We start from the raw sequence: 15,732 nt of genomic DNA, 5'->3' as shown, positions 1-15,732 counted from the left end.
CAGTGTGTTTTTCCCTGGGGACTGGGAGCCCCTACCTTTCCCTGAATGCTGGGTTAACCATCCCCCCCTGAACTCTGATACCTGTCAGCCACGGTCCTTGTGGTTTGAGGGTTAGGTAACTGAACAGTGGTGACCACAGATGGGATTGACACAGATCCAAAGCTGAGAATAGCTGGCCAGGTCTTGTCTACCTTAGTCTCCTCATTCAATGTCAGTGTTTCAGTAACTAGAGTTGGCAGTTGCTAAACGCTGTGCCCAGTGTACAGCTGCAGTGTGTGGTCTCATTCAGTCCTGCAGCAGCCCCAGCAGGTGTGGCCATGATTCTTACTCTGCAGATGAGTAGGTTGTGTCACCTGTCATGATCACCCAGTGGGACATGACAAGCCTATTCAGAGTCTGACCATCTAAGTGGGAGCCCAGGCTCTGTGGCCTGCCCCCTGTTAGAGAGGGCTACCCCCTCTCTGTGGGCCATCTGTGAACAGAATGGGCCTTTTTAGTTACCTCCCCTTCCTTACCCTCTGCAACTTCCAGAAAGACTGGGCAGGAGGACCGCAGGGTCCTAGTCTTCTTTGGTTATTCTCCTTGTGTCTGTGGTAAACTGCTGTCAGTGGAATTTGGGGTTTCCTGGCACTTTTTTAAAGCAATTTTATTAAAATACAATTCATATTTATTTAAAGTATATAGTTCAGTGACCTTTAGTACATTCAGAGTTATTTGTCTAGCACTGCAGTCATTTATTTATTCATTTGTTAATTTTTTAAAAAAGATTTCTTTCTTTAGTTCATTTTAAGTGTATATGTGGGCCTGAGTGTATGTATGTACCACATGCATGCAGGCAGTTGTGAGCTGTCATATGAGTGCTGGGAACCAAACCTGCAAGAGCAGCAAGTGCTCTAAACCACAGAGCCATCTCTCCAGCCCTTCACTTATTAATTTAAAAATATTTTATTATTTTTATTTATGTATATGAGTGTATTGCCTCCATGTGAGAGGTGGGCCAACTTCATGCAATGCCACTGCTTTTGCAGAGGACCTGGGTTCAATTTCCAGCACCCACATGGTGGCTATGAACTGTCCTTAACTCCATTTCCAGGAGAATCTGAAGCCTTCTTCTGACCTCTGCGGCATTACACTATATGGGTGCGCTCACATACATGCAAGCAATACACTCATACACATAAAAGAAAAATAATTTTTTGGGGGGGGGTAAAATATTTTTTAAAAAAAGATTTTTTGTGCATATACCCACCCCACCCCAGGCAGCCTCCCTCCTGTCTATGTAGATGTGTGGATTCTAGGCTTTTGATACAAAGGGAGTCATGGGCTGGGGATGTAGCTCAGTTGGTAGAATGCTGGCCTGGTATGCACAAGGCCCTGAGTTCAGTCACCCAGGACCACATAAAACAGGGTGTGGTGGTGCACATTTTAATCTCTGCACTCAGTAGGTAGGAGGCCAAGGAGGAGTTCAAAGTTTCCCTTAGCTACATAGAGAGTTTGAGGCCAGCATGGGCTACATGAGATTGTGTCTGGTGTGTGTGGGGGTGGTTATACAGTATGGTAGTATGTGGTCCTTGGTCTGGCTTCTTCTACCCAGTAGGATGTTCAAGTTCACCTTGCTGTCTCTTTTATTTCCAAAGAACCCCCCAGTTTTAACTGTACCATATTTTCTTTACCTGCTTCTCAGCTGGTAGCTGCTTGGGTAGTTGCACATTTCTACCAAACGTGGTCCTAAGTTACTTAGCATTCACTCTGTCCATCTGTGGGTTTTTAAAAAATCACTGCTAGTCAGATCTTTACTGTAATTAGAATTGTAATATGGCCGGATGTGGTGGCACACAGGGAGGCAGAGGCAACCGGATGTCTGTGAATTCAAGACCAGACCAGTCTACATAATGAATTCCAGCCAGTTGGAGCTACAGGGAGACCCTGTCTCAAAAAGCCCCGCCCCCCCAAATTTTAAAATGTTCAGACATCTGACAGTGAGCTGCTGTTTTTCTTATTCTTTTTTCAAGTTCATTAGTACTTTCTAAGGGCTTAGGACCTACTGTGTGCTCCACTCTGTAATGTTTCACACTTCTGTGAAGACCTACTATGTGTGTTTTCACAAGCACAACTTAGATTTTAAAGAGATGATTTGAAGCCTGGATTCCCAGTCTCCCCTGGTGTTCTGCTCCAAACTCCTTGACTAGGCCCAAGTCTTGAGCGCATTGCCACTTAGTTGCCAATTAGTAATTTGTAGCAGGCATGGAACCTACAAAGGAGACCCTGTAGTCTATGGCCACTAGGCAGGCAGGCAAGCAGGCGGGTAGGCAAACTACTAGGAGAGAGCTGGATCCGAGGGCAAGTCAGGATGGCCAGCCTGCCTGAGGATGTGGCCTGGACATAGCTGTGGGAGGAAGGCGGATGACAGACACAAGCATATGAGTAGAGAGATGTGAATAAGACAGGTGCTGGGGAGAACAGGACACTGAGGTCAGAGCACAGAGCTTCAGAAAGAGGCAGAGACAGGCAGCTGAGAAACTGTAAAGAAGCCATCTACCTAGCCTCTGTCCTTACAACTGGATAAAGCTTAGGGCTGCTAGAGAGGCTTTGGTGCCTCTGATACCAGAAACTAGACATGCCTGCACTTATGAAAGGAGCCCCTGGGGTCCCACTGAATCAGTCCTGCACCAAGAAGCCTGGGCAAAGTTTTCTTTTTTTCTTTTTTTAAAAAATTTTATTTATTATTTTTTTGTTTTATGCATATGCATGTATTGCTTGTATGTAGGTAAGTACACCCATGTCATGCAATGCCCACGGAGGTCAGAGGAGGCTGTCGGATCCCCTGGGACTGGAGTTACACAGTTGTTAGCTGCCATGTGGGTGCTGAGATTCAAACCCGGGTCTTCTGCAAGAACAACCAGTGTTCTTAACCACTGAGCCATCTCTCCAGTCCCTGGGCAGGGTTTCCTAAGATGACTCTAGATGATGGTCACTGGATAGATTGATTAGAGGCCCTGAATGTTTTACCCATCAGTTATGTCTGATTTCAGGAATGCAAGGAAGGACTACATCACTGCCAAGTACATCGAGAGGAGATATGCAAGGAAAAAGCATGCAGACAATGCAGCAAAACTCCACAGCCTTTGTGAGGCCGTCAAAACCAGAGATATTTTCGGATTATTCCAAGCTTATGCGGATGGTGTGGACCTTACAGAAAAAATCCCACTGGCCAATGGACATGTAAGGGTGTGGCTGCTGCTTATCTAAAAGAAAGATAAAGACTAAGGGGTGAAATGAGGGTGGCCTATTCAGCTGAGTAATTCTCCAAAAAAAAAGAAAAATTACTCACTGGGCTTGGAGAAATGACTGAACAGTTAAAAACACTTGCTGCTTTTACCCGGGCATGGTGTTACACACCTTTAATCCCAGCACTTGGGAAGCAGAGGCATGTAGATCTCTCTGAGTTCAAGCCATCCTGGTCTACAAAGCAAGTTCCAGGTCAGCTGGGGCTACAGGGAGACCCTATCTCAAAGACCAAAACAAACAAACAAAAAAACCCAAAAAGCTGCTTTTGCAGAGCACCTGGGTTTGGTTCCCAGCACCCACATGGCAGCTCATAACTGTCTGTAACTCTTGGTTCCAGAGGATCTGATGCCCTCCTGGCTTCTGCAGGTACCAGGCATGCACATGCATGGACATACACATATAAAATAAATAAATCTTTTTTAAAAAAGATTACACTCATTCCATAGAAACAGGTGGCATATTCTTTTCTTAATTGGCAGTTAAATATACAGATTGAACATACTTTATCATAAATACTTGGACCAGAAGTGTTTAGGAGTTTAAATTTTTTTCAGATTTTGATATACTTGCATATATCTAATGAGATCCTAAAGATAGGAGCCAAGTCTAAGCATAAAGTTGGCACATATTTTGCATATTCCTTATACATGGAAGCAATTTTATAGACTATCCTTAGTGTTCCTCCATTTTGACCATAGCCATCACTTGAGCTCAGTGTGGACTTTCTACTCTGTCATGAACTTTGGAACTTCCTAGTATTTTACATGTATGACTTTTGCATTAGAGATGCTCAACCTGTTTGTGAACTTTCAGTGTGGAATGCAGTGTTTTGATATACATTCACATTGTAGAATGACTTCACTTCATATGCTTATTTTTTGTTGTGGCCACATTTTAAATGCACTCTTAGTGATTTTGAAACATATAGCACATTATTAACTGCTGTACAATAAAATGTACTTCTTTTTTGGAGACAAGGTCTCACTCTACAGCCCAGGCTGGCCTTGAATGTATAGAAATCCTGCCTCAGCCGCTTATGTGCTGGAATTTCAGGTGCATATCTCCACACTTAGTCTTCCTCCTCTTTATAGCAGAACCTTTGTATGTTGGTTTGTGGGGGTTTTTTTTCTCTTGTAAAGGTTTATTTAATTGATTTTGTGTGTGTGCATGCACGCACACACTTATGTATATATACCATGTGTTGTGCAGGTGCCTGTGGAAGCCAGAGGGTATCAGATCCCAGGGAGCTAGAGTTACAGGCAGTTGTGAATTACCTGATTTGGATGCTGGGAACTGAACTCATGTCCTCTGCCAGACCAGCAAGTGCTCTTAACTGCTGAAACAACTCTCTAGCCTTGTTGATTTAGTCCTAAACCAAAGGTGTAATTAATGCCAGCTATGAAAAGAAAGCCCATCTGAAGTGGAGGGGACTCCATCCTCTTAGAAGTCCTAAAGCCTCCAAGGACCTTCCCTACCATGAACAGATTTAGGGAGAGCCTCATGATTGTGTGGGAAGCTGAGCCTGGGGTGTCAGTGAGGCCATATAGAGGAGTACACTGACAGGGTTGTCTTAAAACCTGCACCCCATGTTTTCTCCTTCCAGGGGGAATGGATAAGACACCTCCCCCAGGCTCCTGAGGTTGCTCTCAGGACTGGGTCTGTGGTACACTCTCAGTACCTAGGGAGCTGATAAGTCTCCTGATCTTTTCCACAGATTCCTCATGGGCATGCATTCTATCTGCAGAACCTCCTGTCCTTAGGACTGGGTTCGCCCTGTATGGCAGAATGCTATATAAGGCCATCATGTTTGGATCCAGAATTTCATGCCAAAATGTCTGAGTGGGGACACTAGGGTGGCAAAATTTTCTCCTGGTGGCACAGGAGTGTCCTAGATATGGGCTAATGCACTTGCAAACCATGACCATTCCATTCTCTTTCTAGAGAAAAGCCCTGAGTCTAGGGCAGGGTGTACCCAACACTGCTCTGCTGTGGCCAGAGGACTGAGCAGGCAGGGCAGGTGGGAGAAGAGGCAGGTTCCCCTACCTGTGCCTCCTATATTTTGGCTGTTTCTTTCTATTCTATTGTTTGACCCACCTACCTGCTTGAAATAACCCCTATTCATCTCGTCTCTCCACTTGCCAAAATTACCTTCAGATGCACCTTGTAGTATGAATTGAAGACCATGTAGGTATTAGCATTATCTGTAGGCACAGGTGAGACGCTTGAGCCTTGCTTTAAAAATACACATCTCGCCTTTACCCTGGGAGCAGGTGAAGGGATTAGTTTGTAAGAGGCCTGGGGAGCCGTGTGGAGGCTTTGAACAGGACCTTTGCTTACAAGCACCACCTTGCGGTGTTGATGTGCAGGGATGGGAGAACACAGGACTTGAAAAAAGACTTGGACCTGAAATCCCCAGAATTCCTCACTTATTTCCTGTGGAATAAGGAGGTCATAGGACCAGTCTCTAAATTGTACCTTCTCAGGGTAAAGATTACTGTGGAGACTAAAAGCAGGCACTCTGTGCCTTAGGTAAATAAACTTTTTGGGAAAGGTACAAAGGGTTTTGGAAAGGACATACGATGTTTTACCTTGGTGAGCCTGAGGCTGAAAGATCCTGCTAGATTTGGAATGTTTTGGTTTGGTTTTCAGGAGCCAGATGAGACGGCTCTCCATCTCGCAGTCAGGTCCGTGGACCGGACTTCCCTTCACATTGTGGACTTCCTGGTGCAGAACAGGTGGGTGTTCTAAGACTAAGGGGAGCCTTTATTCTTGTTTCTGGGGCTTCTGAGGAGGGGGCTAGGTACAGCCTCACCACTTGAACTGTGTTGCCAAGATGCTCCTGTCTTCGGGGATAAATATGAATTATGGGACATAAGAAGTGCTGGCAGCTGTGGAGTGTAATAGCAATCCCTAAAAAAGCCCTGGAGTGTGAGATTAGAAGACCTTCATGGTATCTACAAGATCCAACCTCCAGAGCCTAGGAGAGACTGTAGCGAGTGAAGGCTGTTGGACTTCCAGCCTAGGAAAGCAGACCATGTGAGCGCTGGGCCACCAGCTGTGATTGGAGCATTTTTCAGATTTGTCTTGTCGGTCTTCCAGTCTCCAGGACAGCAGGGAGCTGTGAGGGAATTAAGATGCATACATTAGGCACAGGTCTTAATCAGAGATTATAAACCAGAGCACTGGACTGTGGCTGTTTTGCCAAGAGGCTGCTTGGAAGCCTTGACTAGAAATGGGCTTTTGAGATGCACTTACAGTTTACCACAGACACAGGAGTCCCTGTTATTCAGAGCATGCTGCTTTTGTTGTGTGTACCTGCCTGGCAGCTGCAAGCCACATATCAAGACCCTTTAGTGTGTATTTTGACTCTTGTTCATGGTTGGGTCTGGCTGTACTGCAACAGAGGGTGCTAATTAAAGGTCACGGAACAAGCTGTGAGTAGACTGGGAAATTCCAGCATGAAAAGGAGTGGTTTGTTGTGACCCCAGCCTTTCCCTGCCCTCCAGGGCAGCTGAATGAAGAAACAACTGGAAAGTAGAAATTTGAAGGGCAGTGGGTCCTAAGTCCCGCAGCTCCTTCAGAGCCCAAGTTCACAGGACTTCTGGTTGAGCAAATTAGACACTCCATGGTCCAGCCCAGCCCCCAGCATAGAACAGGGTTCCACCGACATTTTGATAAGCAGCTGATTAGAACCTCTGTCTCCGTGTAAATTCTCCAAGAGCAGGAGAAGGAAAAGCCTGGTTTTTCTTCCATTTTAGAAGAAAGACAACAGTAGAGGATGCATTGGTTAAAGAGGGTTGGGCTGGGGTGAGCTCAGTGGTAAGCACTTTCCTAGCATGCATGAACCCTGAATTCCATCCTCAGCACTGCAAAAAAAGATAAGAAGGCTCTTTCTTACATGGAAACAGTGGTTTCATTCTGATGGGAACAGAGTGCCACCCAATGAGGACACTTTTGTCCCTGATTGTCTATCCATGGACTCAAGTCTCTGTATCCCTCCTTGGTGATGGGGACACTTTGGGTAGAATGGCTTATCCCATGTCTGTGGAGCAAATACACATTTTTTGGGATAACCTGGTATTGTTGTATGTTGGAAGAACATGTGAGACTCTTCTGAAGTGTTTGCTCGTCATCTCCTTTCGGAGGACTATCCCAGGGCCAGCAGGGTTGTAGGAGCCTCGGGACACTGGACTGGAAAAGTAGATTTCCTTCCTTAATGGAGACATCAAAATGAAAAAAGATTGAGCCCAGTGTGGTGGCATATGCCTTTAATCCCCGCACTTAGGAAGCAGATCTCTGTGAGGCAGGTGGATCTCTATGAGATCCAGGCCAGCCTGATCTATATAGTGAGTTCCAGGCCAGCTGGGGCTACAGGGAAACCCTGTCTCAAAAAGGACCCCCACCCCCCAAAAATGCAAGTCCTTCAGTGTGGCAGGAGGGGCCAGCTGTGCAGGCTGAACAGTGGGTCTAGTGAAAAGGGTTCTAGGCTTTCCCCAACCCCCACTGGGAAGCAGCATGGCCACCATTCCCTGTTGGTCCCTCTGCCATCATTACATTCTCTCCCACATGGCCTGTGCTAGGACTGCCTCTTCATACCAGCAGGGCTGATACCATCCACCTGGGGGATTGACAGTGCTTTGTCCTACCCACCGTGGGGCTGATCTAGAGAAGTTGCTTGCTGCAACTTGGCTATGAATGCAGGCTGCTTCTCCTAGTCAGGTGCCCCATATTCTCTGTGGGGCAGTTTCTAGTCTTCTGGCCTATGACTATTCTTTCTCTTTCTCTGACCCTGTTCTGAGCAGTGGGAACCTGGATAAACAGACAGGCAAGGGCAGCACAGCCCTGCACTACTGCTGCCTGACGGACAACGCCGAGTGCCTCAAGCTCCTCCTGCGGGGGAAGGCCTCCATTGAGATAGGTGAGCTGCCTGGGGTCCAACAGGGATGAGGCTGTGATCTCTTCCAGCCTCTTGTCTACCTAACTGCTCTCCTCTGATTCCGGTCTGCACTTCTCTATTGCTGTTGCTGTTGCTGTTGGAAGCAGTGTTCATGCTGGGCCCCTGTCCTACCTGAAAAGAAGAAAATGTTCCTTAGAGAGACAGAGACATAGATAGAAAGAGCCTCTCTCCACTGTCCTTGGAAGGATTCCTTGGCCTGGGCATTGACAGGCACCACCCACTGTCTGTCTTAGCCTTTGCTTGTACCTGCAGGCTTCAGAAAGGCCGAGGCTAGGCCTTGCAGCAGGGCTGAGCTGTGTGAATCTAGACAAGACTGGGAGTGTCCGCCAACCCTGGCTCCCCACCAGGATCAAACTGAGCCCTTGTGTCTAGGAGACTTTGAGGAGGTGCTGTGCTGTCTTCTCCTTTTATCTGTAGCCTCTACAGTGGATCCTGATCCTGCCTGACCTTCATTTCCCCTCAGTCATCTGTCCACTTGACCACTGACAAGGGCCACTGCACAGGGCACTGAGATAGTCTGCTGTTAGTTCCTGAAGGAGAACTACTGAACAGAGAGGGAAGAGTAGACTAGGAAAGAGGCATGTCCTGCTAGGAAGCCGTGAGTCCCAAAATTAATCAAGCCAGCCATGGTGGCACATACTTTAGAGACAGAGAGAGGCAGGATTTGAGGCCAGCGTAGTCTATATAGTACGTTCCAGGCCAGACGGGACTATTTACGGAGACCCTGTCTCCGGGGGCAGGAGTAAACTTTGTTGGCAGAGATTTACATAGAAAAAGTACCAATTTCAAATGTATGAGTGACTTGAAAGTTTATTACCTTAAGTGCATGGGCTGACTATGTATGGTCTTGCTGAGGAGGCCCCGCCTCTTGATAGCTTGTAGTGAGATTGATCCTTTTAGCTAATTGGCTGCTTCAACAGTTTAAAATTTTTATTATATCTCAGTTAGCTCAATCCTTTCTTTTAAAGTCATACTTTCCCTACTCTGTTGTAGCCTGTGCAGTCATATGACAGTCAATCCTGCCCAGGTTGGCCTACTGCATCCCATAAGTCCTGCTCAGTTTAACAAGGTGTTTCTTTTCTGCAGTCCGCTTGATAGAACTTGGAATCACCATGGAAACAAACCTCTGGGCATTTCCTGGGAGTTTCTAGATGAGGTTGATTAACGTGGGAAGAACCACCCTAAGTATGGCAACATCTCATGGGCTGGGGTCCTAAACTGAATAAAAAGCATAAAGTGAGCTGAGCATCAGCATTCATTCTCTCTCTACTTCCTGACTGTGGGTGCAGCGTGGCCAGGTGCAGTGTAGCCAGTTGCATCATGCTTCCAATGCCATGGCTTCCCCACCATGATGAACTGTTCCCTCAAACTGAGCCAAAATGGACCCTTCTTCCTTAAGTAGCTTTTCTCAGCTGCTGTGACTTTTGTTAGGTCACCCTTAGAGAGCAGACCCTTGCCAAGTATGCTAGTTGGCTCTCTGTCACTGTGTCAAATACCTGAGAAATCAACCTAAGGAGGAGGCGTTTATTTTGGTTTGTGGTTTCAGTCTGAGGACAGCTGCTTTGACGGTGAGTCAGAAACGTAGTGGAGGGGGCTGCTCACCTTTTTGGTGATCAGGAAGCAGAGAGACAGGGACAAAATACAGTCTTCAGTAGCATGTCTCCACTGACCTGTTTCTTCTAACCAGGAATGTTTCATCCATTGGTGAAGTTAACCCCCTCAAGATCTAGGGACTAAGCCCTCAACATCTGAGCTTTGGGGACATTTTATATGCAAACTGTAACACCAACTTTGGCTGTATCTCCTTTCTTCTGTCTTGACTTTCAGCAAATGAGTCAGGAGAGACGCCGTTGGACATAGCCAAGCGTCTCAAGCATGAGCACTGTGAGGAGCTGGTGAGTCTCCACTGTGGGTGGATAGGGGATGGGGTATGCAGGGAGAGAGGGTCTCCTTGGACAATGAGCAAGGGCCACGGTGCAGCACACATCACAGTACACACCTGCTGGAACAAGCTAAGTACTGACCTGCAGAAACATCCTGGGGAGTCTTTGCTGGCCAGATGGCTACCCACTTCTGATGATACCTACAACTTAGTATGTGCCTATGAGGCACGCGGATTGAAGGCTGGGCTATCACATTGCCTGTATTCTAGTACTTATGAGGGCTGAGCTCCCTATTTCACAGCATGCCCAGCTGGCTTTCTACTTTCTTCCTGCCCAGATTGTACAGATCAACCTGCTCTGTCTTTCTCTTCTGTTCCAGAAAGAGGGGTGCTGTGGACAGTGGATGGAGCCACTGTCAGCAATCCTGGGTGTCCCACTGCAGCTTGAGGCACACACTCATTCTAGCTGTTCTTCATTTGTGAAGTTGAGTCAGTCACCCCCCTTTGCAAGGTTATTTTAAGAATTATTGAACTCTGTAAAGCAGTTGGTACATAGTAAGTACCCAATCAATAGCACTATTAATATTAAATGCTACACAAGTATAGGATGAGCAACAGGTACTATTCTAGACACTTCATATCCATTAACTCTAATCTTTGCAACTACAACAGTTTCTACCATGAACCCCATTTTATAGATGAAGAAGCAAGTATAAGAAGGCAAAGTAACATCCAGAGTCATATAGCAACGCTCTGGCTTTTGTGAAAATTAAACCCTACATAACAACTACATGTATTGACATATCTTCTGTACATCTCAAATAAGCTAGCTATCTCCTTTCTGTGAGAGAGTTAAGGAAAAAGTAATTGTGGGACTGGAGAGATAGCTCAGAGGTTAAGAACACTGATTGTTCTTGCAGAAGACTCGGGTTCGAATCCTAGCACCTACATGGCAGCTAACAACTGTCCGTAACTCCAGTCTCGGGGGATCCGACAGCCTCGTCTGACCTCCGCGGGCATTGTACAACACAGGTGCACTTACCTACATGCAGGCAATACACGCATACACATAAAAATAATAAAATATTTTTTAGAAAAAGTAATTGTTTGTGCAGGGCTTAGTTCTCTTGCTGTGAGAAGGCTGGGGTAACAGCAAATGCCTTCCTTTCCTGAGGTTCAGTTGACTCCAATATGCAGTGCTGATACCTGCAGGCTGCCCTTTTAGGTCCCAAACATCTCTTGCTTGTGTGGCACACTCCACAGATTACAGAGCACTGACAAGGAGACGGAAATGTCGGGTTGTCCTGTGAATCAGATATGAGAACTCCACTGAGACTTAGATATAAATGAACTGACTTTGGGCAGAATGGATGTTCTCTGTGAGACCTTCTAAGACCCTCCTCCCTGACTGCCTGCCTGCTTTTGGTCTGGATATTCTTGGGTGACTGTCCCTTGTGGCCAAGCATGCACTAACCATCCCTCATTCTTCCCAGCTGACTCAGGCCTTGTCTGGAAGGTTTAACTCGCACGTTCATGTCGAATATGAATGGCGACTACTGCACGAGGACCTGGATGAGAGTGATGATGATGTGGATGAGAAGCTGCAGGTCTGTGCCTCACTGCCACATGGTAAAGGGTTTGATGAGCTTCATTCAGAGCAGGGTGGGGCCTGGCCTGTAATCAAGGCAGAAAACTTTTAGGCGGGGGGATCTTTTGAGAAAGGTCTCCTGTAGCCCCAGCTAGCCTGGAACTCACTATGTAGACCAGGCTGGCTCTAACTCATAGAGATCTGCCTACCTCTGCCTTCCAAGTGCTGGGACTAAAGGCATGCACTGCCATACCCAGTGGCAGAAAGCTTTTTAGCAGGAAAGAAAGGACAACTTTCTTTATGTGCACACTGATCTAGGTGAGTTTGGGGTCTTGTGCTTCCCACTCCTCACCTTGCCTTGTAACTCTAGCCCATGCTGATGGAAGAACCGGTGGTTCTTTGGTGACTGTTGGAGGGGGAGTTGATCAGGTGCTGGAGTAGGGAAAGGGCCTTGCTTGCCATGGAGTCATTACACAGAGATCCACCCAGCAGGTGACCATGTGAGGCATGGATACGTGTGCCTATAACCCCAGGCACAGGTCTATGTCTCACTGCCACAGGGTGAATGGCCTACCCCATAATCAAGGCAGAAAGCTGTTTCACAGGAAAGTACAACTTCCTTTCTGTATTCATTGACCTTGGCAGGTTTGGCATCTTGCCCTTTCTACTTCTCTCCTAGGCAGATCCTGAGAGCTCACTGGCTGGCCCAGCCTAGCTGAAATGGGAAGCTTCTGAGCGAGAGACCCTGTCTCAAAGCAATGAAACAGAGAAAGATAGAGGATACCTGATGTCCTCCTCTGGTCTCTGTATGTACACACACAGATGTACACACCACACACTTGAATGTACGGCATACACATACACAACTCACAACATAACCATAAACAAGAAAGAAATAGGGAAAGGTATACTATTTAACATGTGAGGAGGGTCAGCAAGGTTACATAAGTCATTCAAGGTCATAGATTCAGACATCAAGCTGACATTTAACATGTGAATTGAATCTTAAGTTACCGAATCATAATTCCAACTATTTGTTTCTAATAAAGCACATGACCTTCAGGAAGAGCCAGATCTGCCATTGGGTCTAAAATGTCAGTTTTTATTACACTTAGCTCTGTCAGAATGGCTCAGAAGCAACCATAGATGATATGTAAATGACAGGCATGGTTGCATTTCACTAAAACTTTATTTATAAAAGCAGCTGGTAGGCTGACAAGATAACTTAGTGGGTAAACTCACTTCCTCCATGCCTGATAACCTGAATTTGATTCCTGGGACCCATGTGGTAGGAGAGAACCAACTCCCACAAGTTGTCCTTTGACCTCCATGTGTGTATGCATGTGCACACATGTGTAATTTTTTTAAAAAAGCAAGCCGTATCCCAGAGACCAAGATTTTATTTACTCCTGATTTAGAGGGCTCTCAACAATTTCCAGGAATATGAGAAGAAAATGTTGATGTGCTCTGAATTAGTCACAGAGCTACTGGAAATTGAACTTGGCTGTTCTGTCATGTAAGATAGTCTGTTTGGGAAGGGGGACCTCAAGGACAATGCAGAGGTAAGCCAAGAGGTAAGGTTGGTAAGATGAAATAACTTCTGTTTGAAATCCTTCACTGAAATCCTTCAGAGAACGGAGAAGTAGAACTAATAAGTCCTGGCTTAGTATGAGTAGGTGTATTTCAAGACACAAAATGAGTCAGCTTTTAAAATCCTGTGACTCTCATGCAGCAGGGCAAGGCTGAAATGGTCCCCTGTGGAACAGCAGTGGTGTGCATGAGTTTTCACTTTTTCATTGAGTTGGTATCACCCAGAATCTCAGCTGCATCTCACGCTCTTGCTCTGGCATTTCTCTGCAGCCTAGTCCCAACCGACGGGAGGACCGGCCAGTCAGCTTTTACCAGCTAGGGTCCAGCCAGCTTCAGCCCAATGCTGCGTCTTTGGCCAGAGATGCTGCAAACCTCGCTAAGGACAAGCAGAGGGGCTTTGTGCCCAACATCTTGCAGAATGAGACCTACGGAGCTATCCTGAGTGGCAGCCCACCCTCCTCCCAGTCCACAGCTCCCAGCACCACCAGCGCACCCCCACTCCCACCCCGGAATGTTGGCAAAGGTACATAACTTTGAGTCCCCTGTGAATGCATATGGGTTTTGGCTTTGACAACTTTGATATGTGGGTGCTCGTTTCATGGTTATTTTCTTTTTGCTCCCTGAAGGAATCCCATCATCCTTAGCATGCTAAACAGTGGTAAAGATCTTGCTTGGGTTTTTACTCTGGCAGGGGGGCACACTGGTTAACACGGAGCCACCCCAGACAGGCCAGAGGCAATGGATGAGTGGACCTGCAGCTGGTCAGCTGAGATGCCCTCTGCTGCTCTTCCCTAGTGCCTTTCTCTCTTCTTGTCCTCTCTTGCTCCCTTCCTCATGCCTTCATTCTTCCCTTTCTTATTTCTCGTGTGTGTGTGTGTGTGTGTGTGTGTGTGTGTGTGTATGCATGTGTGTGTGGACCAGCTTATGGCACTGTGATTATTTGGTATCTCTAGGATCCCTTAAAAATGAAGGAGTAAGCTGGGCGTGGTGGCACACTCCTGTAATCCCAGTACTTGGGAGGCAGAGGCAGGTGGATCTCTGTGAGTTTGAGGCCAGCCTGGTCTACAAAGTGAGTTCCAGGACAGCTGGAGCTACAGGGACACCCTGTCTCAAAAAGACAAAAAAAAAGGAGTAAAGCCGGGCGTGGTGGCGCATACCTTTAATCCCAGTACTGGACACAGAGGCAGGCGGATGTTAGAGTTCAAGACCAGCCTGGTCTACAAAGCTATATAACAAGTTCCAGGCAAGCTTAGACTACAGGGAAACCCTGTCTCAAAAAGGACAAAAAAAAAAAAGAAGAAATAGTTTGTCTGATAGTGAGGACCAGCTGGACACTGCTTGTTGAAGTGGCCAGCTCAACATTGCCAGGTCTGCCAACCTTGGGTAGTAGTCTTCAGGGCCTCCAGGTCAAGGAGAGGCTGCTCAGGCTTTGTTGGGCCAGGAAAGAGCAAGAGATTCCACTCGCTGTCCCCTGGCTGTTGCTGCTGTGCACAAAAGCACATTATAAATCGTCTCTCGTCACAGTTGGCCACTGGTGAGGGGAGGGCAGTGTGGGAATCAGTAGTCAGAAGACCAAGCTGAACAAAGCACCACGTGTCATTATGCTGCGCAAGTCCTTTTCAACGTTGCTAGGCTCCATTTTCCTTGTTCTTCTGAGTATCTGAAGGACCCTCCCACGCTGCCCTGCTCTAGCACTCAGGGAGACCCAGCTCATCATCCTCCTGCCTCCCACAGAGCATTGATTCCACTGGGGTTGGTGATCACTCCCTGTCGCCTCCTGCAGGCTGCCCATGGCAGTGCAGGTCCTTATAGACATCTCACTGCTTCTCCCGAGGAGATGTGTGTTAATTCTGAAAGACCCAGTCAGAAGGACTGGCCATCTGCCTTCCCAGGAGCAGCTTATGCTGGCTGCATATAACAGGAGAGACTTCATTTGGTCTATTGGTGGTGGAAAGGACTGGTAAGCTCTTCACCTTGATTTCTTAGTTTGTAACAGTCAGAGGGTTTGCTTTTTCTCATTCTTTTTGTCATCCTCTCTGTAGCTACATTTCTTCAGATAAAGTAAATTGTACCCCTCTCTCTTATCTCCCCTGTCCACACTTGGTCGGAAAGTGGAATTCTCATCCCCTGGGGGATAGAGTTGACATCATTCTGTGTCCAGCACTGGCCACAAGACAAGTGTAAATCCATCCTGACCTGAGAGGGTGTAGCTAATTCTCACTGCCAGCCCCAGTCCTCCCCATGGACTGCATAACCATGGCACAGGGGCACATCTGTGCACTCGATTAAAGGGCACTCAGTGAGAAAGACTCAGAGCTTTGTGAAGCAGAGGATGCGACCAAGGACGTGTCATCTCTGTGAGGGCCACCTGAAGCTACTGGGTATCTGTACCAACTTCTAGGCAGAAATGTTACAGGAGGCTGGAAG

At 46.9% G+C, this 15,732-nt stretch overlaps 1 protein-coding gene across 4 annotated transcripts in view; it reads left to right on the top strand.

Annotated features, from left to right (window-relative positions):
- The window catches only part of Asap2 (ArfGAP with SH3 domain, ankyrin repeat and PH domain 2), a 183,959-nt gene that overhangs the window by 154,390 nt on the left and 13,837 nt on the right, over positions 1-15,732 (top strand). For all 4 annotated transcript variants that reach the window (XM_008850139.3, XM_008850137.3, XM_008850138.3 and 1 more), the window contains 6 exons: positions 3,033-3,222; positions 5,938-6,023; positions 8,091-8,206; positions 10,073-10,140; positions 11,621-11,734; positions 13,576-13,828. In XM_008850139.3, the coding sequence (XP_008848361.1) occupies positions 3,033-3,222; positions 5,938-6,023; positions 8,091-8,206; positions 10,073-10,140; positions 11,621-11,734; positions 13,576-13,828 (827 nt within the window). The remainder of the gene's footprint in view (positions 1-3,032; positions 3,223-5,937; positions 6,024-8,090; positions 8,207-10,072; positions 10,141-11,620; positions 11,735-13,575; positions 13,829-15,732) is intronic.

This window comes from Nannospalax galili, unplaced genomic scaffold, assembly GCF_000622305.1.
Source record: "Nannospalax galili isolate Female #2095 unplaced genomic scaffold, S.galili_v1.0 scaffold100, whole genome shotgun sequence".
Taxonomy (NCBI): Eukaryota; Metazoa; Chordata; class Mammalia; order Rodentia; family Spalacidae; genus Nannospalax; species Nannospalax galili.
Note: the sequence above shows the minus strand (reverse complement) of the source record. Positions and strands in the feature narration are given on the sequence as shown.